The sequence below is a fragment of the Ammospiza caudacuta genome, chromosome 1 (genome assembly GCF_027887145.1).
Source record: "Ammospiza caudacuta isolate bAmmCau1 chromosome 1, bAmmCau1.pri, whole genome shotgun sequence".
Taxonomy (NCBI): domain Eukaryota; kingdom Metazoa; phylum Chordata; class Aves; order Passeriformes; family Passerellidae; genus Ammospiza; species Ammospiza caudacuta.
Window position 1 is genome coordinate 118,878,281 of NC_080593.1, and position 26,391 is coordinate 118,904,671.

The 26,391-nt window shown below is 38.6% G+C and overlaps 1 protein-coding gene and 1 long non-coding RNA gene across 4 annotated transcripts; one reads left to right on the forward strand and one right to left on the reverse strand.

Moving 5' to 3' along the window:
* Positions 1 to 22: 22 nt before the first annotated feature.
* Positions 23 to 16,538, reverse strand: TTPA (alpha tocopherol transfer protein). 2 transcript variants are annotated; one of them, XR_009275126.1, is made up of 6 exons: positions 16,277 to 16,538; positions 8,746 to 8,899; positions 7,346 to 7,539; positions 4,100 to 4,210; positions 2,408 to 2,664; positions 23 to 153 (listed from the first exon to the last, which is right to left on the reverse strand). XR_009275126.1 is itself a non-coding variant. In XM_058811655.1 (5 exons), the coding sequence occupies exons 1-5, from the start codon at positions 16,469 to 16,471 to the stop codon at positions 2,491 to 2,493; spliced, it is 828 nt and encodes a 275-aa protein (XP_058667638.1). In that variant the 5' UTR covers positions 16,472 to 16,536; the 3' UTR covers positions 158 to 2,490. The 2 variants fall into 2 exon arrangements, 1 of the variants encoding a protein (XP_058667638.1); XM_058811655.1 differs by lacking the exon at positions 23 to 153 and having other exon boundaries at positions 158 to 2,664; positions 16,277 to 16,536.
* LOC131562089 (uncharacterized) lies at positions 16,290 to 25,334 on the forward strand. Of its 2 annotated transcripts, none has more exons than XR_009275127.1 (5): positions 16,290 to 17,121; positions 18,238 to 18,331; positions 23,004 to 23,084; positions 23,327 to 23,524; positions 25,017 to 25,334. It is a non-coding gene; the product is annotated as an uncharacterized LOC131562089 (long non-coding RNA). The 2 variants fall into 2 exon arrangements; XR_009275128.1 differs by having other exon boundaries at positions 23,327 to 23,460.
* Positions 25,335 to 26,391: the final 1,057 nt, after the last annotated feature.

Genomic DNA, 26,391 nt, shown 5'->3' on the forward strand with positions numbered 1-26,391 from the left:
CTGGGTGCCCGCCCTGCGCACGCAGCCGCCGGCCCGCCCTGCGCGGCTCGCTGGGAAATGCAGTTCCGACAGCGGGCCCGGCCCCGCCGCCGGCAGCGCCCGCGGCCGCCCCCATCCCTGCGAAAGCGACGCTCGTATCCGTGACAGACGAGGCTGCTTCAACCAGAAAGGGTTTATTAATTAAAACATATGTTAATACAGAGAAAAAACATTAAAAATTGTGCATTACATCGTGCTTACAGTCAGTAGTAAATTATATTTGTACCGTTTAACAGGAACTTTATTTTTTTTAGAGGCACTCCTGATGTTTAAAAAGAATAATGCTCTTAGGGATCTTTGTTTTGTTGGCTGCTGCTTAAAGCTGCAACACCACCGCACATCATACCAATATCTTCACTACTCATTATGTAAATATTCCAATTATATTTTGTCCCTATTATTAGCCGCAATGGCAATTAAGAGTTCCCACCTCCTATGTAATATGTAAACATTAAAAAATAATTAACAGTTCAGGAAAAAATAACTGCACTCAGTGCTCTAACTGCTGAGTTATGCAAACACGCTACCACTTAATAACAGGATCAGGGTATTTTTGAGGACATTTAGGACTTTATATTCATAGAGCTGGTAAAGTCCAAATAAAGATCAAAGAGCCCCAGCTAAATATGCATATACATAGTCAATCAAATGAGGTTTCTGCTACATAAACCAGTAGCAATAGAGATGGGTTTCATAGGAAAAGTTTAAATTTTCTTGTTCACTGAAACATGGTTCATTCCTTTGTGCAGTTTATATTCACAGATTAAAATTGAAGGACTGTAATATTAAGACAATAGCTTTGGGTCTCCAACTGGTAAATTACTTGGAACTTGAGTTACACACTTGAACAATTGCCAGATAGCTGACTACTTGGTCTATTTTCTTATAAAGAAGAATTTGCAGTTCATTGAACTCCTCTATTTAAAGAGCTTTTGTATCACAAAACAGTGTATCACAAAACAGTATCACAAAATCTGAGAAAAAGAAATGTATATGAAATGCATTTTCATATAATCATTTATTTAAATATAGTTCCTTTAAATTTAGGCCCATATAAAAGTATTTTGTAAGTGAAAAAATAAAAAGGCACTTTGGGAAATTCAGAAATTGGAAGGGGAAAAAAAAAGGCTGTTGTCAGTTTTGAAAGAATTTCTGGCATTGATCTTATCACAGCAGAAGAAACTACAACCAACATGTACTCTAAGGGTTCTTTCACAGATTTTCCTCTTGCTAATAAAGAATAGTTTCTAGTGACTCTTGCAATAATGCCTTACTAATCACAATCTAAAGTAAGGCATTTCTAATATAACAGGATAGTTTCATTTCTCTTCCCTATTCCTGTATACCATTCCAATGTCCTAAAGATTACAAAATAATTGAAGTTATAATTTCTAACTACCTTATATAAAAGCATTTTTATGGATTCATTCATAGGAAAATTCATTTGGAATGCTTAAATATATAGTGCTTATGCAAAAACAAAACAGAGTTAAGAGCAGTTACTGTACTGAAAATAAAATTATGATACCAAGCATCTCCCATGCTGAGGTCCAAAGTGACCTCAAAGCAGCCTTAAAACATACAACAGATATTTCTAAACTTCAGATCTGCAAAGGATAACCTACTTTACTCTCTGAAACAAACAGATAATGCAAACAGCTGAAAACTTTTGACTTCTATAGTCCTCTACACTGGGGATTAAAGGATAATAATCTGAGTTGTTTATAGTAGTCCATAGACAGTATCACTTTGAACAAAGAAAATAAGAATTTTCAAGGTTGTTATGACTCTTTTACCAGTTCCTCCCCCCTGATTCACACTGTCCTCTGAAGAATATGTACATGGTGTTTTTCTATAAAACTTGAAGATTACTCTGTTAATTAGGACAAAAAGGGAAGACGCACAAGCAGCGCAAAGAGTAACATCAATGTCTCACTATTGCTGACTAATTTTCAATTTGATACAAACTAACAAAAGAGCATTTTTTTTCCCTGAGAATCACTCCAAAAAGCAGCCTCTTCACTCCTTGTAAATTAGCCCTGTAGTCTCATTTCTGCAACAAACTACCCTATTCACAGTCTATTCTTTGTTTTGTATTGTCTTGACAAGCCAAGATACAAGAGCTAAGTGTAAGGTTCTGGACTACATTATTATTACAGAGGAGTTGTCTCCAAAGACCTAACAGCAGCAGTATCAATCTGATAGTCAATGCACTCTTCGGCTTTCTGGCATACAAGTTACTCAATAACAAACAGTCTGACAAACATGTAAAATTCATTCATCTCTTCAGACATACAAACTGATAGACTCCAGTTAGTACAAAAGTGCAGCCAATATAACATTCAGTGAGTGCCCTGCAAAGACATACCGGTTTCATTCACAATGGAAATTTACATATTAAACTTATTTCCAATTCCAGTGTTCAAGAATTGATAAAATAGTTGATTATTCCTAGGCAACCAGAGAAATGCTCTGAAGATAATCTGAAGATGCCATTATGAAGTCAGTCCATTCCTTGGCCAGCTCTTCAATGGAGACTTCCTCCCCCCCATATTCCTGTGGGAGAATGCTGATGGGGAAGTGTTCGGTCAGACTTTGCAAGTAGTTATTTCCATGCATGTACACCTAAACCAAAATATTAAAAGCATTTACTTGGGTATGAATGCTAGACTATTGAGTGAGAACAGGCAGCAAAGCATCTCAGTGCAAGAGCTGAATCCACCAGCTTGGTTTAACTAAGTGTATTTGTTCATAATTAATTCTTAAAAAGGTGGAACTACCCTTGTGAGTTTCCCGTAGGTACTCAAACTCTCTCCTCCCCTGAATCTGAAGGCTGGTGAAGGATGGACTACAACCTGAGAACTGCATTTTATGTAGCTGTGAGCACAGGAGCCAAAACTAACTACACACTTGTTCCAGACTGGTTTAGCAACACTGGTGAGAGTACACACTACATCCAAACTGCTAAACTGAGCTAAACCACAGGAATGCTGGTGATTTGTTTTGTCATGATATCTTATACTTGCCCTTCGGTCATTTCCAAGAAAAGAGCCCTGTCTGGCTCATGGCCATTACTATCTGGTCCTGCCACACGTAGTTAAAAACAAGATTATGTAGTATGTATGTGGTTCAGACAGGTGTCAAGGAAGATACTCAACAGAATCTATATATCAGTCCTTATCTTTCAGTTCCAACTGGAATTGGATTCTGGACTACTTCTCCACTTTAACTCTTTCAATACTGTAGGTTTGGTTCTTCTCTTGCTTTATTGTAGCTATTTTGAAGCCTTGTTCATTACTTCCAGTCTGATACTTTTCTAGGATTTACTGTCCTGGCATTCACTGGCTAATGCAAATAACCAAAATCCAAACCAAAAAATAACCAAAAGGAGGCTTCAGAATCGGAACAACAATAGGCAGGGCTGCTTATTTTGTACCTTAGTCCTGCTGTTACCACTTCACTTTTCTGCCAGCTGAAAACTCCAATATCTTTCCTATGCTGCAACAAACCGTAGTCCTTGGCATGCTTTTGCATCCAAATACAAATCTATTTGCAGATCTCTAACTGCAAAACTATTTAAAGCAACTAAGGAGCTATTTGGAAAAAAACTTAGAAATTAAGTCTGACCAATTTTTGATGTATAAATCTGGAGGTCTCTCAGAGCTAAACAGTTGTTTTCTACTAATTCTGCACAGCTTGGACCATAAAACACTGCTCAGTGATCATTTTTCTCTATCATTTGTAGGCAGAGTGCTGGGAAATCCAGGACCTATTTCTTTCTAGTTCTGCAGAAGAATTGTTATGTGACCTCAAGCAAATTGTTTAACCTCTTGGTGTTGCTGTTTTTTCTCTTCAGAGTAGCAATAACAGCACCACTTGCAACACTCATGTTAATAATAACTGCAAATGCTTTACTGTTAGATTCTGGAGGTCTGTATGGCACTAAAAAACAAAAATTATTTATGCTCCTCAGTACTCAGGAGTAACAGAGCCTAAGAAAAGTGCTGCAGATTGTCATATAAGGGTTTTGTGGCAGAAAGAAATATTTGTGTGCACTCACCCGTTGCTTTATTTTTTCAGTGAGAAAAGGCTTAATTAGAGCGAAGACTGGGTGGAAGAATAAAGGCTCATTAATCAAGTGGATACCTCGAACTTTCAGTGGAAAGGAATCCTGTCAGCATACATGGAAAACAGAATAAGAAAAAGAAAACATAATTGAAACACCTCTATTACTAAGCACAGGCCTGTAAAAACTGTCTAGTTCATAGGTTAAAGTATTTCTTCTGACCTTGCAACTCCTGCATTTTCTAGCAGTGTAAATCAAGCACAACATTTAGAAAAATCATATCTTGTTCCTCCCATCAGAAGGCAAAATCTCACCATTTTTTCACCTCAGCAGGAGGTGAGACTGAAGATTAAAAACAAACAGAAAAAAAAAAAGAAAACTATCACCAAATTGCACATAAATATTGTACATAAACTTTGTGCTCAGACTTTCTTCTAAAGTAAAATTTTTCACAAGATTCTGCTACTAATTTACCAAATGCTATTTAGCTATGTGTTTTTATTGGCATTTACAGCCTGAAGGATAATACATAAATATATATAAACTATTGAAAAAACCAATTTTAAGTTAAATAAATTATATTTATAATTTAGAGATAAGCCTTGAAATTACTAGGAATTTGGCCAAGACAGAAGTTCAGCTTTACAACAAGATTACTGTTTTAATGAAATTGAAAAAAATATCTTTTATACAGCTTTTATAATATAAACCACCTTGGATTCTACTTGTATTCATTTAAAAGTTCCATATATTTGAAATTTAAAAGAAAATATGGCAGCGCTCAAAACAAGCTTTGTGCAATGGGGAAAGTACAGCTTCCCTTCACATCCCACCTGCTACTACCTCTGAGATGTTTTCTGCTTATAAAAATGGTACTTCTCACAAACACATCTCCTCACTAGTTCAATAGCTGTAAGGAAGGAAAAACCCAAAGCTAACACATTTCTTTAGTGCCACTCCTTCTCCATATAACATATGATAAAGACCTTAAAATTATCAGCTTGTATCTTCACTTAATGCTATTATGGGTTATCATATACTTAAAGCCTACTATCATGATTTTCACAAAACAGTTTTCTGCAGGGATATCAGATTTTTCAAGATAATGCCACTTATTATCCGCACTATGCTTTCCATTCCTTAGTACATACTTCCTTTCTATTAACTTCTGTTTTTTGATACAGGATAGTAATTTGCAAGACATGTTTCTTGAGTAAAATACTGGATTAAAAATAAGGTTTCTTTAATTTTACTTATAAGCATATTCTGGAGTGCATTAAGCAGGTCCTGGGGTGCATCAGACACAGCATCTCCAGCCAGGCAAGGGAGGGGATTGTCCAGCTCTGCTCTGCACTGGGGCAGCCTCACCTTGAATACTGTGTGCAGTTTTGGGCACCAACATATATAAAAAAGACATTAAGCTATTAGAGAGCTTCAAATGAGGGCCAGGAGGATGGTGAAGATCCTGGAGGGGAAGTAGTGTGAGGAGTGGCTGTGGTCACTTGGTCTGTTCAGCCTGGAGAAGAGGAGACTGAGGAAAAACCTCATCACAGTCTGCAATTTCCTTGTGAGGGGAAGAGGAAGGGCAGATTTCTTCACTCTCCTAAGGGAATGGCCTGAAGTTGTGTCAGAGGAGGCTTATATTGGATATGAGGAAAAAGGTTCTTAACCCAGAGGGTGGTTGAGCACTGGAATAGGCTCTCCAGGGAAGTGGTCACAGCTCCAAGCCTGACAAGAGTTAAAGAAGTGTTTGGGCAATGCTCTCAGCCACATGGTGTGTCTCTTGAGGTGTCCTGCATAGGGCCAGGAGTTGGTCTTGACGGTTCTGATGAGTCCCTTCCAACTTAACATATTCTATGATTACATTATATTGAACAACACTAATATAATCTCTGGATAAAATTTACAAACTCAGTTAAATGTGAGGAAAGGAATTAGGGGACAAAAAAAATTAAAATTCTTTTTCTTAGAAAAGAACACTGGAAACACACAATTTTTAATTTTTCTTTTCCATAGCTAGAATAAGCACTTAGAAGCTTGAAAAACATTGAAAAAATCAGAAATAGGTCAAGATGGAAACATCATAGTCAAAGAATTTCCTGCTTTGAGATAATGAATTGAAACCTTCAGATGTACTTGCAAATCCTATTCTGCCTCCTTTCTGCTCTATTTCAAGGTTAAAAAATTTACCAGCAAAATGTTTACTACCTCAGAAATCAACCCAAATACTCTCATTAGTCCTGTTTTCATGAGAACTGGCCCAAGACTGCATAACACCAGGAGTTCTTATTCTAGATTTGCAAAATTGGGAATATCTAATGGTTTCAATAAAGTTTTACAGTACATATCAGAAAGGAAGAACATCTGAAATTCTGATGATATTAATTCAATGACTAAGCCTTGATTGAATCTCAGATATGAGCCTTACCGAATCAGAGCAAGAGATTATCTCCCTGGCTCATTTCCACATCACAGGCTAACAGTTTTATTATTACTGACTTTCAACATAACTTCTGAAGGAAAATAAGATTACAGGACTACACTGTAGCTTGCCTTCCAGTTCTCTGTCCCCTTTTTTCTTTAATTTTTTTTTCTCTCAAATCCAGTGGCAAAGTTCAACTGAATTTGGCAGAAAGGAATAAGCCTTAAAGACAGTAAAGTTCTGAGAAGTTTTGTGAAAAACAGGAGGTGAGGTAACAGTGATTTGCACAAAACAATGCTCATGTTGTGGGGAAGAAAGCAAGCAGAACATAAATGTTATACATTCTGCTGTTAGCAGATGGAAGATCACATAAGCATCAACCATACTGGTAACAAGTTAGGAGTGTCTTGATCTCAATTGCTCACAGTGTACGCTATTTTTAATATTCTCTGAGACAGGAATAAATGCTTTAAATATTGAGAAAATGCACAAAAGAATGGAAGAGAAGAGATGAAACAGGATAACAAACAGAGATCCTTCCAAAACTGGGCTTCATCACTCCTTCAGTCATGAAATTCTTGTGTTGTAACAGGTTGGTGGAGCTCTTATAAAAGAGCAGAAGTTAGAGGACATTTACTGGTATAGAAGAATAAAATTTAGGTAAAATCAAGCACAACTTGTAATTTATTTAGGATTTTGTTCCTCTAAGTTGCTTACTCTGAGAATGCCCACAGAAGGAAAATTTACTATAGCTTGGAAGAGATGAGAAATTGGAAATCATAGCAATGAAGCTGCATAAAGCATTATGTCATACTTACTGTGAGAACAGCAGCAATTTTCTTGGCCACTGCTGGGCTGATTTGAAAAGCATGAGCAAATCTCCACCCCTGAAGGTCAAAGATGGCCTTGACTCCATTTCGCTGAGTCTCAATCTCCTTTACAATGAGCTCAGATGTGATGAGACTTACACGAAACACATCATATGCTGTAAACACACTGGGATCCCATTGTCCTGAGGAGAAGATAGATTACCCTGCATTACCATGAGAAAACCCCATACACCTGCACTTTTCCTTCCCACGGCTTCTAATGTACTTCTCAGGAAAAAGAATTAATCAGCAAGAACAAAGTTCCTGAAATAAACTGGTTTGCCAGTACGTAAGTTAATTTGTGTACCTGCTCTCTCATACATCTTTGATGCTCTTTTAGTAGATGGTGCCACACAATGTAGCATGTTCTACCTATGGCCACAAACCCATACAAGGTACAATTCAGTAACACTCATGCTAGCAGAAGCTGCAGATCATCAGTCCAGTCAATTAATATAATTGCTTTTCAGCACTTTCATTTTCTGGCACAACTCAGTGAATCTCACTTTTTTTTCTGAGGACTGAGCAAAAAATTGCATGGGATGAGCCTTAACCCTAGATGAAAGCTTTAGGGGGCACAACTGCCTACCTAACCAGATGATAACAAGACAGTTCTTTGAAAGTTGGCAAAAATAAAGTCTCTGTCCAAAACAAACATAAAGAGACATGGTGTGCATTTAACTATGTGCTTTTTGCAAATATTTTTAGGAGGTACATCAAGCATTTTCCAAGTGTTGTTTACTAGGGCTCTTTGGCTACAAGTAAACAATGAAAGGCTGGTGATCATCCCAGCCTAAACTAAATGTTGATATATGACAAGGTGTACACCTTTGTTTGTGTTCTCCCTACTCTGTGCTGCGTCTGCATCAGTACCACAGTCTTAGCCCATGGCTTTGACAATTTACATGAAGCCAAATGACTTTTTGGGACACTCAGAGCCAAATAACCCACATAATCTTACAAGTTTTAACCTTCAAGATTCTTTTGATGCAACAATAATTTCACTGAAAAGAAAATTAGGTTCTTCATAAGGGATTTTACAGCTTCAGCCATACCAATATATAAGTAAAATTATTTAATTGCTATAGCTCAGTAAATTCACCTTTATATTAACATAAATGCATTTCTAGCAAGGAACATAAACATATTACCATTCTTGTTAAGATATTCTGATACGATCTAGTTTTATCAACCCCTGCAGTTGTACCCATAAAATATTTTTGATTTGCTGCTGAAATGGTGATAGTTAAAAAAATAAACCACAAAATGAAACAAAGCAAACAAACAAAGCCTAAAAACTTCAGTGTCAGAATCAGGTGTGAACTGTTCCAAGCAATTTTGTCACTCACCAATTCTGTATATTAGAACTTTGCTTCCATGTGGGTCTCTTGACCTTAAGACTCCGTGATAGCCAGCTTGCAAAAGACCAAGAATAGAAGATGGTTGTAAATCTGCACTTATTTCTGGGCATTCAATTCTCCACTTCTGATAATTCTTCAATAACTGGAAAAAAAATTAATTTGGATGTCAGGTAAGCATCAGCTATTATAGGAGGAGCACAGTTAAAAATATATTTTCCAAATGTGGTCACAGTCAGGTTTAATTCATTAAATTAGCTATAATTTATTGTATATTTTAATCAAATCACTCCTAGAAACAGAAGGTTGCTATACTCGATCAACTAAGAAAGTAAATTGCCATGATGAATTTAGAACCCAGTGAAATCATTAATGGACTGCAGTTGTCATTTTGTGTCAGAAAGAAAACTGGATGTACAATAACCCTGTAGTTTCTATGTAAAATGCATCTAAACCCATTTTTTTTTCTGCTCAGGTTACCTTTAGGATTGTTCATTTTGCTACTTCATCAGATTCCTTCAAGATTTTTCAAATTTAGATGTGCAAAATTTCATGGAGGAAAATTCTCTTTCACTCACTCTCTCCCACTCTCCCTATTTTTCACGCAGTCATCGGTAATTCCAGTTTACTACTTGAAACAGGTATGCTCATCAGCATACCCCAAAACATTTTTGAGGTCTCTTCTACCCCTCTGAAATGAGACAATACAACACAGTAGTGGGTCCATTACACATTTGACAATTTCCCTCCCACAGAGTGGAAATAATGAGATCGTGTCAGGTTAAAAGAGAGGTTCTGTCTGTTGCCAGGGACTTGGTCAGCCTGGTTCTCGAGCCTGGGAGGCAGCACCATAACCAGAATTTCTACAGGAACAGCTGGGTGTTGAAAGGCCATGGACTAGTGCTAAGGAAGAGGCAATTAAAGGTGTTCCTTTATGAGGTGACATCTGTGTTGAAGAATTACAGGCAGCACTGTGAAAGGTCATCTTATAGATGAATCGTGAAAAATTATGTTGGTAATGCAGTAGTTCTAACTTCCAAGTCTAATTACTTTTCTCCTGTAATATTAACTAAGTGGTTGTGGGAAAAATGAACTATGCCCTGCAACTAAAATTTATTTAAGGCATTGTGCATAAGTAGGAAGCTATGCAAGACTGTCTTCTAAAATGCTTCCTCTCTGCTCATCAACTAAAATTTGCCTCTGCTGTATCACCTCTGCTGAGGTTATCACTAAGCTTGGAAAGCAGAGAGATAGCTATTACAAGTAATTCATATTTTGTTTTAACTTCCTCAAGAGTTCTAACCCAAGACCTTCCAAGTAGCTGAGAACCAGAATTTTTCAGTACCTTGTTTCATGGCAAACCAAAATGTAGCTTTAAATCATAAAGGTGGCATGTACAGCCTAGCTTTTAAAATTGCTTCTATACTTCATCAACCAGGAAAACCCAATCTGATCCTCAGCACAGTTTCACAAATTAAGTGTGTTCACTACACTGAAAACATCAATCAAAAGTCTTTTATTTGCTATAATTTGTATTAACAGATTTTTTTTTCCTTTATCAATTACTCTGTATTTTGCAACAGAAATACTAAAGTTAAAAGAGCTGTCAGGTCCAACTAATAGAATATAACTGTAAAAAATTTAAAAATTTATTGTATCTATGAAAGTATAATTTTCTTCAGTATTTTCATTGGAAGAATTATCAGAAGGAACTTCAGTAAAATTGAATTAATCCCTACAGACTCTTAAGGGGGGACCTGGAACTCAGCATCCTGTAGGCTCACAGCATGCTCATGTCAGATAATTAATGCTACCCTTCCCTCTATTTTTATGCTTCTTGTATCATTTTACATAAAACATTCTTTTTCTTCAGCTTAATGCTTTTCTGCTCAGATTAAGGTTGAATGATTTTGCAAGTCTCTCAAGTGAATTGCCATGAGGAAACTATTTATAAAACATTGTTGTTTATCAGCAAAATTTACATAAAAATATATGGCACACTGATTAGAAATTAGCTGTATTTTTTAAGGAAACAGAGCCTATAAATACATATTTAGATCCAAAAATTAATATATATATACACCATGTAAATATATGTATATACACCATGCTAGAATCCCACTTGATTTGGCAGCGAAAAAAAAACAGATAAAAGCCTCATCCTAAACCATCACCATAGAAACATTTAACCATTAGAATTTTATTAGAAGTCTCTTGACTGCATTCAATCAGTTTTAGCTTAGGTTAATTTTAAAACTAACAAATAAACAACATGAAGGAAAGAGGGAGGAAGTAGGGAAAGTCAGTGAATTTGTGGAACAGTTCACTACAATTGCAAAGACAGGCCTGTTGAGATACTCTGATTATCTCATTCTGTCAGCACTTGACTGTCTGTCTGCAAAGGGCACTGTTTGAGCAATCCCAACTGCTTTGTGCCAGACAGCAATGTCAACATTGTTTCTTCCTTGCTCTTTCCAAAACAGACTCTGAAATAGCAGCAAAATACAAAACCGCCCTGAAAACAACTATGCAAACATCTTCTGCTTTGTAATTTGCCACTTTTCTTCTAAAATCTGTGGTACCACAACATCATGAAGATATATAAACACCTCTTTGAAGAACTCCCTGACAAAACTAAGATGAGAATAAAAATGACATATTAATTCAATACCCGAAATAATCCTGTCTAGTCAATACAGATAGATATCATTTTCATGATATTTACATTTTCTAAGTTAGAAACAAGGATTTAAGTTCTTGGACTTTGGAAGAAAGAGAGTGGCATTTTCAGCTTGTGATGCACTCAAGATCCATACAGAAGGCATAGTTAACCTACTTGCACACCCATAAAGGAGAAAATATATGGTTGGAATACTTCTGACACTCTCCATGACACAAGTAAGTGGTGCACCTTTCAGACATGTAATTTGGCTAAGCCTAAAACATACTTCCCTTGGCAAGAAAATCACAGAGTGCTGAAGAGTTCTCAGATTTTGAAGACCTAATCTAATTACCTAAAATTATTTAATTCTGAAGTAAAAGTCAGCATTAGAGAACTTCCACAGAATCTACAGCTAGTTTTGGCAGATATTCTGTAGATTTTTATTTATGTAAGCAACCCTTTTCTTACAGCTAGACATAGACAAGTCTTACACGGCCACTTAAAAGAGTAATCCTTAAGCATAAAAGGAATTCAAACACTAGCAATGGTTTAGAGGTTTTCTAGTTTTACACTGTTTAAGCACAGAAATTCATGTATAAATTTTTTTCAAGTAAGATTCTTTTTCCGTAGGGTAAAACATAAATGTTGCATATAACAATCAGTCTGGATATAGATGAAACAACCTAACTCAGGAAAAACAGACACATTCATTACCCCATATAAAAAATGGCTCACACACTTAATGACACAAGAAAAACATCTCAATGTGTAATTATCTGTGTTTACAAATGGAATAACCTACTTAGCATCTGCTCAGCATCTCAAAATAGATGCAAGATAACTTGATAAAGGGGGGAAAGCTGGATGAAAAACTCCAGTGTCTGTAGTTCAGCATTAATTAAGAGGTTTTTTCCCCTGATGTCTGTTGGGGATAGTTCCAGATTTCTGAACATTAGATATTACAGTTACCAATTAAACCAAGATCCAGATCCTACAAACAAAAGTGAACTTGGTACTTTACTTAGAAGCAAAAGAACTAGAACACATTGGGCTTGTTAGAGAAACAAATGGATCTGTATATGTAAATTAATTATATTTTTCTTGATTAATAATTATTTAGTTATAGTAACGTGGATGATAGGCAGAATTAGGCCTCTGTTGTGTCAGAAGTTGTAAAAATCAATACTTGGGGAAAAAGTGTTTTTTACTGGCATTCGTTGCAAGAGAAACCATAGCTCAAATTTCAGAATATAAACCTTTACACATATGTGTTTTATATTGCTTTTTATATATGCCCGTACAAATGTACCCAGAATTTAAACACACAACATACACGGACAAAGAATTTAAAATATTTTATAGAGACACAGAAATTTCCTAATTCTTCATGCGTTACTTCCTTGTCACTGGAAAAAGACTGGCACGTGCTGGCTTAGCACAAAGGGAAGCCTGGCTGATTTGTGTTTCCTCAAGAGTCAGCTCAGAGAGCTAGTAAGGGCTCTTCCATCCTTTTCAAGGAATTCCTCAGTATTGATAGAAGAAAAGCAGCTAAGTAACTGATTTCAACTTAGCATTTATGTTTGAATGACGTGGAGATCCTCAGGGATAATGTCTGAGACTCAGCAGTGTGTTTGACACTACAGAAAACAACACTTCTTGTGCAGCACAGTCATCCTAAGTGACTCCCTTGCAGCAGAAGGCACCAGGAAATCCTCATTCCTCCACAAGTCAAATGCAAAACCCAAGTCTGGCTCTACACCTTGGTATCAACCAGAACTCCTAAAAGAATCCTAGATATTTAGGGGGTTTTCAGTGCCACAAAGTGATGTTTACATATGTATGTTATGAAAACCCCCTGCACAGAGTTTGAATGCCAAACATTTTTCTTCTGTTCCCCAGAGTATAATCTATTTCAGGTACAAAAAGACAGCATTCCAAAGTCCCTGAGACTCAGTCCTATACAAGAGTTATAGGATGAAATGCATAATAAAACGGGAAGAAACATCTATGTCCAAAAGGAGATGCTAGTTCTCCAGATTTCACATATCCCTAGTGAATCCAAGTGAGAGTGGTTTTGGTGATAACAGCAAAGTCAAACATACACACACAGCTGGTACATTCAAAAAGGGGCAGACACTGATCTCTGTGGTGACCAGTGACAAAACATGAGGGAATGGCCTGAAGTTGTGTCATGGGGAGTTTAGGCTGGGTGTCAGAAAAAGGTTCTTCACCCAGAGGGTGGTTGGGCACTGGAACAGGCTCCCCAGGGAAGTGGCCACAGCACCAAGCCTGGCAGAGCTCAAGAGGCATTTGGAAAATGCTCTCAGGCATATGGTGTGACTCTTTGACAGGGTGTCTGTGCAGGACCAGGAGCTGAACTTGAACGATCCCAGATCAATATATTCTGTGATTCTGTGAGAATAGTCTGTTATCGAGCTTAACTGAATAATCACTGTGTTCAAGAAATTGAGACAGTTTTATCTCTTCTTCAAGTCCTTCAATCCCAGATACCTGTTTCAGTGCTGGATTTTCTTCTAGCATGAGAGATATCAATATATCATTAAAAGCAAGTCTGGAATTGCCATCAGAAAAATGGAAAAAATTGCTGTTATGAGTCACCATGAAGGATTTGGAAATGGAATGTCTTGATACAATCTACCTGATTATTCTTTTCTGAAGCATTTCCAAATGTTGATAACTGACATCAGATAAATCTGTGTCAATTATTAACCAGAAATGCATCAAAAAAACAGTCTGGTCAGGTGCCAGCCTCTTGATTCATAGTTAAGGCTAAGTATAAGCCCGTACTAAGATGCTGAACATTCTTTGCTTATATGCATTGACCAATAACTTTGATTATCCCTTAGCTGCTCTACAAATACTGTGCAGTAGTACATGGAAGCCCAGTGGGCAAAGAGAATCTTATTGGCCTGAACTCCACACCAAGAGGCAACATCAGATCAGGACAAGAGGGAAGAGCCACTCTCAGGACTGATGGCAGGAGAGCTCTGCCTAGGCTGAAGTACTAACATAACTTCTGTGTGAAGTCACACTTGGGTTAGATGAATGTACAACTTGGGACCACGAGAGATTTTTGCACAATAGTTCTTTTTGGCCTTGATATACCAATTGCAATAAATACATTCCTGTGGGGGAAAAGAAAAGAAAGAGGGAAAAAAAATGCTTCTGTTATTCTTCCCATACTGTAAGAGAAGTATTCTAGAAAATGGTGTCAGCTGGTATGTAGAAGATTAAGTGCAAGTAGCTGTAGCACTTGGAAAACTGAAATTCTAGACAGAAACGTTAAACACAGGCTGGTTTTGAACATCAGAATCTCTTAATTCAAAGGAAGGTTTGAAATTCAGAAACTTAGCAGCCTGTGGAGACCCAGAAAATCTAAAGAGGTTTTAAAAAGACAGCTTTTTCAAAGGAGGTCAGTGTTGAGGGCTGATTTCCAAGAGAAGCATAGGAAATTTGCTACTTCATGGACTCCCATCTCTAAACCTTGTCTAGATTCCACACTCCCAAAGATTAGTCCTACCTACCTAACATACCTCACAATCCCATCAAAGTGCAAAAACACAGGCCAAAGTCAGAAGTGCCACCCTCCTGTCTATAGTATTACCAGCAACAACCAATTACCATGAAATTAGGAGTGGATATTAAGGAATCCATATGTCCTTATTAAGCCCTTTAAGCATTTTGGAACCATGGAACATAGGAAAAAAAATGGCTTTTGTTTGGAAAGGAAAAAAAAACATGGTCCTACAGTGGCTAGTGCACAACTTTGATACAAATAATCTTGTGAACCTCAAGTAAAAGTAAGATACATAAAACAAAAGAAATATGACTTCACTCGTTGGTTCTTCTGTTGAGGAGGAAAGGTTTAAAGCTATGATGCAAATGTCATGAGTCAAATGAAAAGAACAAAAATACAATTTTTAAAGCTATTTATGATTAAGGGCCTAATTCAATTTCTCAATTTCCTTTTTTTAGCTACCTTGATCCTGCAATACATCCATATGTGAACAATCATCTCTTATGGTGAGTAAACTTAGAAAACCTACAGTCCAGAGAAGTCAGAAACTAAGAGGTGAAGAAACCAATAGGTGAAGTCTGTTGGGCAATGCACGGTAAACAACAGAAAATTCCATGGAAACACAGCTTTCAGTTGGCACATGTGAATCAAAGCTTTTGCCCTGGGAGGATTTGGAAATACTTTCTGTTCCAATGGTTTAATGGCTATCAATCTTTCATTTTAAAAAATAACAAACTGATAACAATATGTGCCTTTGGATATTAAAAATATGTGTGCTCTCTGGCAAAAAGGCATACAAAGAGCCGGGAAAGTACCACAACTTACCAAAGCCTGCTAGGAGTGCTGTAAAAGTCTAAACTCCAGGCAAAAAGAAGTTTTTACTCGTAGTTTTAGACTAATCATAAATCTGTAGCGAAACTAGCACGCCTGCTAGTAACCTGAGCCTGATAATCATGACAAGGGTGTCCTTTGAAGGAAACCGTTTCCTAATCGGAGCTGTGACCTTACCGCACTTACTGTATCGGCGAGTGACTGTACCGCGCTTACCACAGCCTGTGTCACCACACCGGCACCGCGCTGAGCCAGCACATTGATTCGGTGCCGTGCCGAGGACACGCGTGACAAGCAATCATTAGTTACACCCTGGAACTCCGCGCTCGGCCTCGCCCGACCCGGCAGAGCAGGGCACGGACACACCCCACAACCCAAGAGCGCAACCACAGCCCGAGCCGGGGCTGCCCTCCCCGAGCCCGGCCGCTCCCGTCCCCGGGCACCGGGACTGAGCTCCCCGGGCACCGAGACCTGCCGCCGCCGCTCCTCACCCTCCAGGCCAGGTCCATGTGGAAGTCTCGGGCGCGCAGGAACCGCACCAGGAAGGCATCGGAGAGGGGCTGCGGCCAGCGCTGGCCGGGCTCTGCCTCGGCCCGCCGCCGCAGCTCGGACACGGCGCCGCGCACCCGCGGAGAGTGGTCGGGCAGGTCATTGAGGTGCCCCGCGCCCGGCGGAGCCTGCGACATCCCCGCGGCACGGCCGAGCTCAGCCCCGCCGCCGGCCCCGGCCCATTGAGGGGAGCGCGGCGGCGGCGGGGCCCGGCCCGGCCCGGCTGCCCCCGCCCCCGCCCCCGCGGGGTTAACCCCTGAGCGCCCTCCGGGGCCCTGGGTGGGGGAGCGGCAGGTGCGCCGCCTCCCCGGCCTGCCTTTCCTGGGCTTGGCTTTTCCACTTTTACGGACTTGACCGGTTTTTAGGATTTTACCCTTTAAACCCATCTCCTGTTTTTCTCTTCCAGCCCCCAAAGTGAGCCGGACCTGGTCCCTGTGGAGGGCGAGGGGCGGCCGCATGGGGCAGGGAGAGCCCCGCCGCTGGGAACCGCGGCGCCCACCGCAGGAGCGTCATCCCGGGCCCCGGGAACGCGCTGAGGGTCGTGGCCTCCCCCTTTTTTGGCAAAAATTATCCATCTTTGGATACTAAATCGCAAAATGCTGCAACTTCATTGCAGCTGGGAAATGAATTGTAAAGTGGGGATCCCTGCTAATGCCTTGCAGCACCTCATCCTTAACATAAATATGCAGTAATGAAAATATATTCACTCTGCCAGGAGAAAGGTTGATTTCAATTTCACCACCCTTAGTCCAACTTTGCTGCCCAGCAGTGAGTTCGATTATGAAAGGTAAAGAGTTCATTGCTGTTACTGTATTTTGTATTTTTAGTATCACCTTTTCCTTGTATTAGGCTTCCTTTGAGATCTCTCTGGCCTACTTATGCTAAAAGCCATATTTCATCTAATATACAATTAATGAGGCATGCTTAGGTCTAGTAAAAGGTTTACAAAACTTTGTTCCATATTACTTTCCCCTTTTCTGGCCTTCTACAGTTAATACTTACTTTTTGATCAGCATTTTGTTAATATCTAACCATGTCTTGGACTCTTATACACTACTGAAATCTCTACAGGTATCCCCCTCAGCTTTCCAAATGTGAAAAACATCTGCCTAGCTAAAAGCAGATAGGTAAAGAGTGGGAGGAGGGTTTTTTTGCCCCCCCCCCCTCCAAAAAAGAAAAAAGGGAAAAAAAATTGCAGAAACTCAAGGGACTGATTAGGGAATACAAGCTTGCAGGGAGAAAGTATTGGAGGAAAGGATAAAAACTGGGAAACGGGTGTGTGAGCAGTCAAGAGTATTTAGATGTGGGTATCTGGGCAAGGAGGTGTGAGGAAGTGTGGGCTTACCCTGGAAGAAGAAGAAAAAGCAAGCTGGAAATACAGCAAGAAACAGAGAGAACAGAATATGGAGGAGGCACTAACAACAGGTTTAAAAAAACCCACTCCTTTTGTTTCTGGGCAGAGCTTCCATGGGAAAGATTTGCATGCAAATCGTGGTTCATGTAACCCAACCATGGGTGGTAGGAGACAAACAAAGCTAAATTACAGGAAGTTCATGCAGTGATTTTAATCACCACTTCATAATTTTTGAGCACTTACTTTTGCCATCTCAGAATTCTTCCTACTTGGTGTTTCATCTGTGAAAACAAAAGAGCAAGAGAATACAGATACTTTTCATTAGACTGATCAGCTGAGCAACTCATAGCTTCTAACTCGCTTTTCAACAAAATTCATATTGTGATTTTGGCTTCATATATGAACAAAGTTAGTTATACAAGCAGCTTCAATGATTTCCTTCAGGACTCAATTACAAAAACATCTGTAAATTTGAGGGTTTTGTTAAAAATTCTTCAAATGAGGCTGCATTAGTAAGACTAATGAGAACTCCTCTCTCTGACAAAGAAGATGTGATATCATCAAGGCTTCCTTCAGAGGTGCCAGCATGTTGGATACTTGACCCTTTACCAGAGCAATTAAGACCTGTTGCAAGATGAAGCTTGTAAGTAAAGTTTTTGTTTTGTTTAATTACATCTGGAAAAGAGCTCAAGTGTCTGAAAGCTCTGTTTAAATAAATTATGTCTGTTTGTAAACTTTGCCTTGTTTGTGTCCTTGGACCAGGATGATTACTCTTATAAAAAAAGACTTGAAAATGTGACAGCAGCTCTTTGATGTTTCCTTTTGGCATATCCCTATGACTTTTAACAGATTGCTGGAATTTGCAGTCTTTCAAGAGAATATTTACATCCGAGTAAAACCCAGATAATACTTTAACAGGTCTGTGAAAAGTGCTCAAGAGGCAAGGAGGCAACTATCTTAGATTGACTGTCACATACACGTGCACTTGTGCTTCTTTCTTTGACAAGATTCTATAAAAACTGTAAAAGGGTTTTGAGTTTCAACCCTACAGAAGTAGTTGTATATTTTTTTCTGTGAATGATATGGATAAATAGAAAGACCTTGTCTTTCATGCACATGCACTTAAGTTAACATTAATATACAAGTTTCATTAGGATCACGTAAATGCTGAACACTTAATTCCAGACATTAATGGTTGCAGGAGGTTAGCATCTCCATTAATTAAGTTCCAGTTAACTTGCTCAAACTTGTGCAGAGAACATGGAAAATCATGGAATGTTTAATTTTCAGATCTTTGATTTTTAGGAATTTTTAGGAATATTTGAAACATGTAAATGCAGACTTGTGAATCAGAAAATCAAGATAAATATTGGGAGAGTTGATTTATGGTGGCAAACATTGCTCTTTCCTCTTGCCTACTTAGTCAAAGAAGTACACACCAGATAAAGCAAAGTAACCCCACATCCCCAATAGAATACAAGTATTAATTCTACAAGATTATCACATATTCCAGGGTGAACAGGTGTTTGGTATGAATTACAATATTTATTAACTAGAGAGACATGATATTCCATGTACATGAAAAAAATATTATCTATCACTCTGGTATTTATTATGTACAGGTAAAAAAATCCAAAATCCCTCCAAACCAATAGTCCTGTACAAGCAAATTTCCAGTGAAATCCAGAGCAGACAGTCATACCACTTCAAGCTTGTCATAGGAATCTGTTCATGTAAAGAACTGGAATATTATTGTTTGGAACTGGAATATTATTGTTAAATCTTTGAAGCTAAGCAAAGTTGAATTGAGATCTCATGACTGTATCTGAAAGGTGACCATTTTGTACAGCAAAAAAGGAATGTAAGCCAGGAAAAAGTAATGTCACCCTTCTCTGAATCCATTCTGTAAGAATACTTCAGCATAGTAGTGCTGAAGATGTCAGCCTTTCACTGAAACCCTAAAGTGTAGCAGATCTGGTTGCAGTGCATATTTTCTGATTTTTCTGTCTTTATTTCTCCATGACCCATCCTCCTGTTTGTCTGCTCAGTGGTGCTGATAGCATTGTTTGAAACTATGTCAAACCTTTTTCTATTGCACTGGACCAAAAGCTTGTAACATACTGTGTAGCAAGGTTGGTTGGTGACTCAGTGACTTAGTAACAGCCTCTGAAAGTCTTGCTCTGTAGTGTAATTCAGCAGTCTCAGCTGGTAGGTATATGGCAGAGAACTTATCTTTCATTTTACACCACAATAGACTATTTGCAAAGCCACCTTGGTGTAAAAATAATTTTTAAAAAATATGTAATTTAAGCACAGCCCAAGCTTCTACTTAAACTAAACCTACTTTGCTCTGTAAGACACTGCAATCCTCAGTGTGTGATGAGATAATGAAAAACAATCAAGGCCAGGAACTGGCAGGGTCACTCAAGGACTGAGTGAGCTATGAAGTCTTTGATCCTGCTCTTTTGCTGTAGCAAGAGTATGAATCATCTGCACCAAACTGCATGCTTATTCGCTGCCAGGTTCATGGACATCCCCTTGAAGTCTGAGCATGTTCTGAAAGCAATAAGGACTCGGTAGACCCAGCCCCGTCACATGTGTAATGTGCATCACACTCTATATAAGGGGAGAAAAGACTTGTGTAGGTTCCTTAACTCTCATCTCTTCCTCCTACTCTGCTATCATAATTTTCCTTTCATATACTGAATTAAAAATGGGTCTATGCTACCTGCAATTTGTATTAACACATAGAAAACTTCAAGATGAGTCATTGACAACTTAATTTCATTTAACATCAGCTTCTCTGTTTCCAGCTGAAGGCCAATCATCTCCACTGAATTTCCTAATGTACATTTATTAGCATGTAAAAGCACTGTCCACTGCCTTGATGGCATAAAGCTTCGCAGGCTTGGGCATCAATATTTTACTTACAAAAGAGCCCAAGTGTGAGAAGCCACATTAGAATCCTAGCCTGTGGATACATTTCTACTCTTCCTGAAATGGTACCCATCCTCTTTGCTGATCACCAGGGATCATGATGAGGTAAACCTGAGGGATTAGAAGTACTACCCAGTGTGAACTAAAATTGGATTATAATGTGTCTGCAGCTGGTGGCATGTCATAGAGTCAGTTTAGACTGGAAAACTTTCTGCAGGGTAGGCACCAATGTCAGCTCTTCAGTATGGCTGCTGTCACTGGGATATGTCAAAATTTTTTGCCCTTCGTAAGACAGCAAAATTGTGGAAGTCCAGAGAACAACTACTTTTAAATACAGTCTGTTGATATAATTTCAGAGGAAATGTGTGATTTTCAAGAGTGTTTTTCCAGAAGCTGTGTTGAGAAGTGACTGTCAATTGTTGGCTGTTGCAAGTTAACAATTGACAGGTTTTAGATGATGAAATCAATGTGGCCCAGTTTCCAGTGGACCAGTGTTTCAAGTTCCTTCAGCATCCTTGGCAGATGGTGGAGGCCTGCTGCCTTCTCTGTGTGGGTTGTTCCTGGAGCTAAGATCCTCTGCCTGACAGGGACAGGGGTGCTGTGCTGGACCCACACACGGGCTGACTCGTGAGCCTGTGTGGACAGGAGAGAGGTTAGGGCAGTGGAACTCGTGCTGCAGATCTCCTTTCCCAAGCATTATACTTTGTAAGGACTAAACACCTTTGGGCCCTTGCCTTTCTGTCTGCAGTCAACATTAGCTTGGGTTCAAAAGTTAAGAGAGAGACAGACAGGTCAGAGTCTGACTGACAGACAGAGAGAGGGCCAGGAAATGTGATCCCATTTATTTCCTTGAGAATAAATGAAATCATACACAAAACTGTAGACTGTATGGTGGAGGGTGGGATTTTCCAAAGCTCCTAGACCCAGCATGGTAACTTTATTTATGCACTCATCTTAACTCAGATTAAAGGAGAATTAGGAACCTAAGTAAGAGTTAAAGTCTAACCTAAATGACTCTAATAGGATTTGCTGTATCAATTGATTAGCCTTAACCCCACTTGCTGTATTTAAAATGGTAGATGATAGGAGTTTTGGCACTGATTTTGAAGAGTCTACCATTTTATAAAGCTTATATAAAAGCAATGATGATGCCTGAAAACCTTGAAAAATGTACAACATTATGTGTCCTAATTCACACTCTGGTAAAAATGTCACTGGGGAAACAAAGCTTTAGGTTGCTGACAAACAGCAATGATGAAGCGATGCTGGTATAATTTTTTGCAGAAGTAAAAATAAATAAAATAAGTATTGGGTAAGAGATCCCTCATTTTCTATAGCCAGTTAAAACATACAGTGTGTCAGAGAAATGTTGCAAAGGCACACTCAAGGGAGGCCTTCATTTGGTTTTCAATACTTTTACATGCAGGGTGTGCAGCAAGGAGCCATATGTTGTGGTAGATAAGGTGCACTGACACTGTCAGGACCTGTGAGCAAATTCTGGCTGATAACTATTTGCAGCAAGGATTGCAGATGAAAGTAAGCAGAGTGATGAGAAGTAGAGATGTAATACCTTTGTCTGCTGGGAAATGTAAAACTAAGACTGGTATGACTCACTATCAAAATTAATTTCTCCCAGTCAAATGGAAAGCAAATTTCATCAGTGGGACCAATATTTTACTTTCAGGATTTTTTTCACAGAAAAGTTGATTTTAAAGACTAATTAGCTTTAAAATGCTATTTCTTTAAACTGTGAACAAGGACTTTTCTGTATGTTTTTCAAATAACAAGTTATTTATAATGAATGTAAATAAATCTGTCCAGAGGACAACCATCCATTACCGCATTTCGAGATTAAAAAATTTGCTTTCATTTTGTATTGTAAACCCCAAAACCTATGAGAACATTCTGTACCAAAATATTTGTTTTTGAATTTAAAATGTCAGATGGATATTTACAAACTGTATTTGCACTGACTAGATCATCAGCATTGGACATTCAGGACAAAAATTCAAACTGGCAGATCTCTCTACATGCAGATTGGTAATTCTCTGTGAAAGCTTTGAGTTTAAATGAGGAATATCTTCTTCAAAGAAATGATTCTGAGTAGTTTTATTGCAAAACCCAGATGAATGGCTTGATTTTCAGAAGTGCTTGAACTTGCACAAAGTATCAAAGGAGGATATAGGGCTTCTCAAAATTATGTCTATTGAGAAGCTTAGCTCTAGGAACTTATAAAGAAGTTGGGCAGAGTCTAAGCAGTGCAAATAGTTTGACCCATGTAAATTCTAAGCATTAGGGTATTATTTGCCCATCTCTCTGACAGTAAAACCAAAGCTAATAAATAACCACATTGCATCATAATTTCTTGCTATTTTCAGGGAAATCCTGTTTACTTTGACCCTTGCCTGCCAAGTGAAACAATATTTGAGTCCTTCAGTGAGATACAAACTCCAATCCAGGTGGGCAATCACTGGGCATTAACTGACTCAGATGAGTTAATAAATGAATTCGGTATTTTTATTCTTGATTTTCTTCACTTTCTTCAGTAAATTTAACTAGAAAAGAATGCTTTCAAATTGCTGACAATAATCATATTCATTATCTCAATGCAGCACCATTGAAGGAAGCATGCATGAGCCATTTCTATCTTCTGTCAATGTGAGCCATTTCTATCTTCTGTTAATGTTCTCCTTTCTTTTAGTGCATGAAGGTAGCCAGAGGACAGACCTGTCCCTAGGCAATGAAATAAGTCTTCCCTGTGATGTCTGGGCAAGGGAACTCAGTGTCGTGTCAGTGAAATTCAACAAAAGGCATGAGCACAGAATGACTTAAAAGGTAGTTCCATGCTGTGATTAACCTGAAAAGATACCTGTGATTCCAAAAAAAAGCATGCAAAAAGGTGAATAATATGCATTGATGGAGCTACTAATATGGTTGATGTTGCTCTGTTCTCTTAGGTTCTGTGCAGATGCAGAATGAGTTTGTCTCTGGCCTCAAGCAGTCTATATGTACATATAAGAAAGACACAAAAAGAATTAGACAGAGGGCAAGAAAACAGTGGAACCATACAGTCAAAATAAGAAGCCTAAATTATTGCACGGCTACAGCCTAGTTCTAGGGAAGCTTAGAAATGGCCTAGATGAGAGCTTCAAGGAGGGGCTGAAAGCAGCAGATCTGTTTTGAAGAGCTTTTCCCAACAGTAAGGCAGAAGCTGCCCTGCACCAATTTCTAACTCACTGCTAAAGAAATGCTGATGCCATAGGTTAAAGAGCCACAGTAAATGTGTTTTAATTTGAGGATAAGCATCTTAGGTGTGATGTCACAGATAAATTGGAGTCTACAGAAACACACAGGGAGCTAACACTTTCAGATGTGCACAGCATACCAGCCATGTGGGTGGGGTGTGAGCAGGGCAAGACTGAATTTGACAAAACCAGAACAAGGTCTCAATAAATGAGACAACCATAACGTGAGTGAGAAAATGAGAAATTCAATCCTGGGCACTTTTTTAAAAATAATTCACTCTGTGAATTATTAAAAAATATAAAGGTATGATCTAGCAATGAAGACACAGAAGAGCTTAATGTTCAAGTACAGCCAAAATGACAGGCAGAAGAATGACATTTGCCACAGCAGCAAGGGTTAAGCTGTGAGGATGAGGTTGTTGGCTAATCATTCATCAGAGGAAGCCTGGGAGCCATATGAATATATTAGTTGCCAGATAAATGTCTTGGTAGTGAGAAGTGGATGTGATAACCCTAAAAAAGCATGACCAATTGCAGAGAAATAAATGGTATTTGATATATATCAGGCAGGTATAATTTGATATATATCATGGCAATACAAGCACAAACAGATCACATACTGTAGTCTATCTCAGAACTGTTACTAGTCATCTCTGTCCTGTAGCAAAGAAGTAAGGCATCTCATCTTTGATTTCTAACAGTTATTTCCATCTCATATTGAACTATTTTTAGAGTGAATGGGTAAAAAGTTTTGCTTCCAAACAGAAGTAATATGGTCTTAATGCAGATATCTAGTATGCCCTGTTACTAACCTCTTTTTATCTGGAGAGACAGTCATTCACTCCAGCTTTTTTGTTTGCTTGTTTGTTTGTTTTCCTTACATATTCAATGTTTAATTCATCACAAACACCTTGATTCTTCATCCTCTTTAATCATCTTCATTCTGTGAGAGAGCCTGGTGAAAAAGTACAGAAACTATGCTTTTAGGACATTTTTACCTGCTATTTCTCTAGTTTTTAAAAAGCTAAGAAACTTATTTTCTCCCATTTGCAAAGGCTGTGTGTCCTGGCTTTCAATTAAGGCATATTTCTGCAATCCTGTTGCCAGACTGACTTCTTTGTAAACTTACCATTTTCTGTCTTACAGATCACCCCAGAAAATGTTTCTAAAACACCAACACCACCCAGTTATGTAGATTTACACTGAAAAGGTAAATCATCAGAGTATGCTCCTTCTTCACCTTGATTTGAAGATGGTCTATCCTGAGACTGGCACAGGAGTAGCTCCCTCCCTACTCTGAGGAGTCACAGAACCAGGGGCTTCTTTCTTTGCTCTGCTGAGATGATAAACTACTGTTCTGGACCTGACTATGCAGCGGACTCACGTGGTCATGAACAAGGATTTTATCAGCTCCTTCAGAAGAAAAGGAAACAGAAGCAGTAAAATAAGAGCTAAGTTGTTAAAACTCACCTCAAACATAGTGAATAAATAAGCTAAATAAAGAATAAAATCTGCAACCTGATCTACCCAAATGTGACTTCTGGTTTAAAAGAGAGACTTTGATTTTGGTAGTTAGGCAAATTGAGAAAAGGAGTACAAAACTAAAACTGGTGATAAACTTTGCCAGCAACAACAAACTGAAGAAAGAAAATAGTGTCTTAATAAAAAATGTACATCCATTTCAGATCTACAATAACAAAGAAAATGGGGAGGAAGCTTTTGAACAATCAACTTCATATTAATTAAGGGCTGCACTATCATTTTCTAATTTACATATTTCAGATTATGGATACCATCATTATTCCAAGATACAAAACAGATAATTAAGCCAATTTTTTCACGTCCTGTAAATTATCTGTCCACAAAGTGCTGAGTTTCTGATTAATTTCTTCTCTATAGCTTTCCAGTGACCCAAATCCTTAATTTTCTTGAAGATCAATATTCTCAGGCTATTTCTTCATAGACTACATTTTAAACATGCAAAATACTTTACATGATGTGGACATGTAAAGGTGAAAGGTTAGCTTCCCATGTACACCATCCTAGTTTGTACACCTTACTCTGCTTCCCACCCTTGTTGTGAAAAGGGCCTTTGCGCTTTGGCCATGAGCAAATCAGACTGCTGCACCTAAATGACAGATGAAATCTCACTGCAGTGCATTTAGCAGCAATCAGGTCTGAATTCTCCAGGTTCACATGTACACCCTTTAGAGACCTTAATAACAGCCTCTCAAGAATCTCTTCAAATTGGCAATTCACACATGCTTTTTCTTCAGATAGTAATTTTAAACAATTTTCTATGAATAACAGAAACTTGACTAACTCTAAATTTGTTCTGTGTCTCTTAAACTACTCCAGGTGTGGTTAATTTGATTTTCCTAATCATCAGTAACTCCTAGGGCAGAACCTCCAATTCCTGCCCCACCCAAAGTCCTACCCTGAGTTTCCCATTGGGCTCCCCCACTTCAGTTCTTCAGCTCCCTCATCCCAGACCTGAAGCCCTTCTAGACCTGCCCCATCA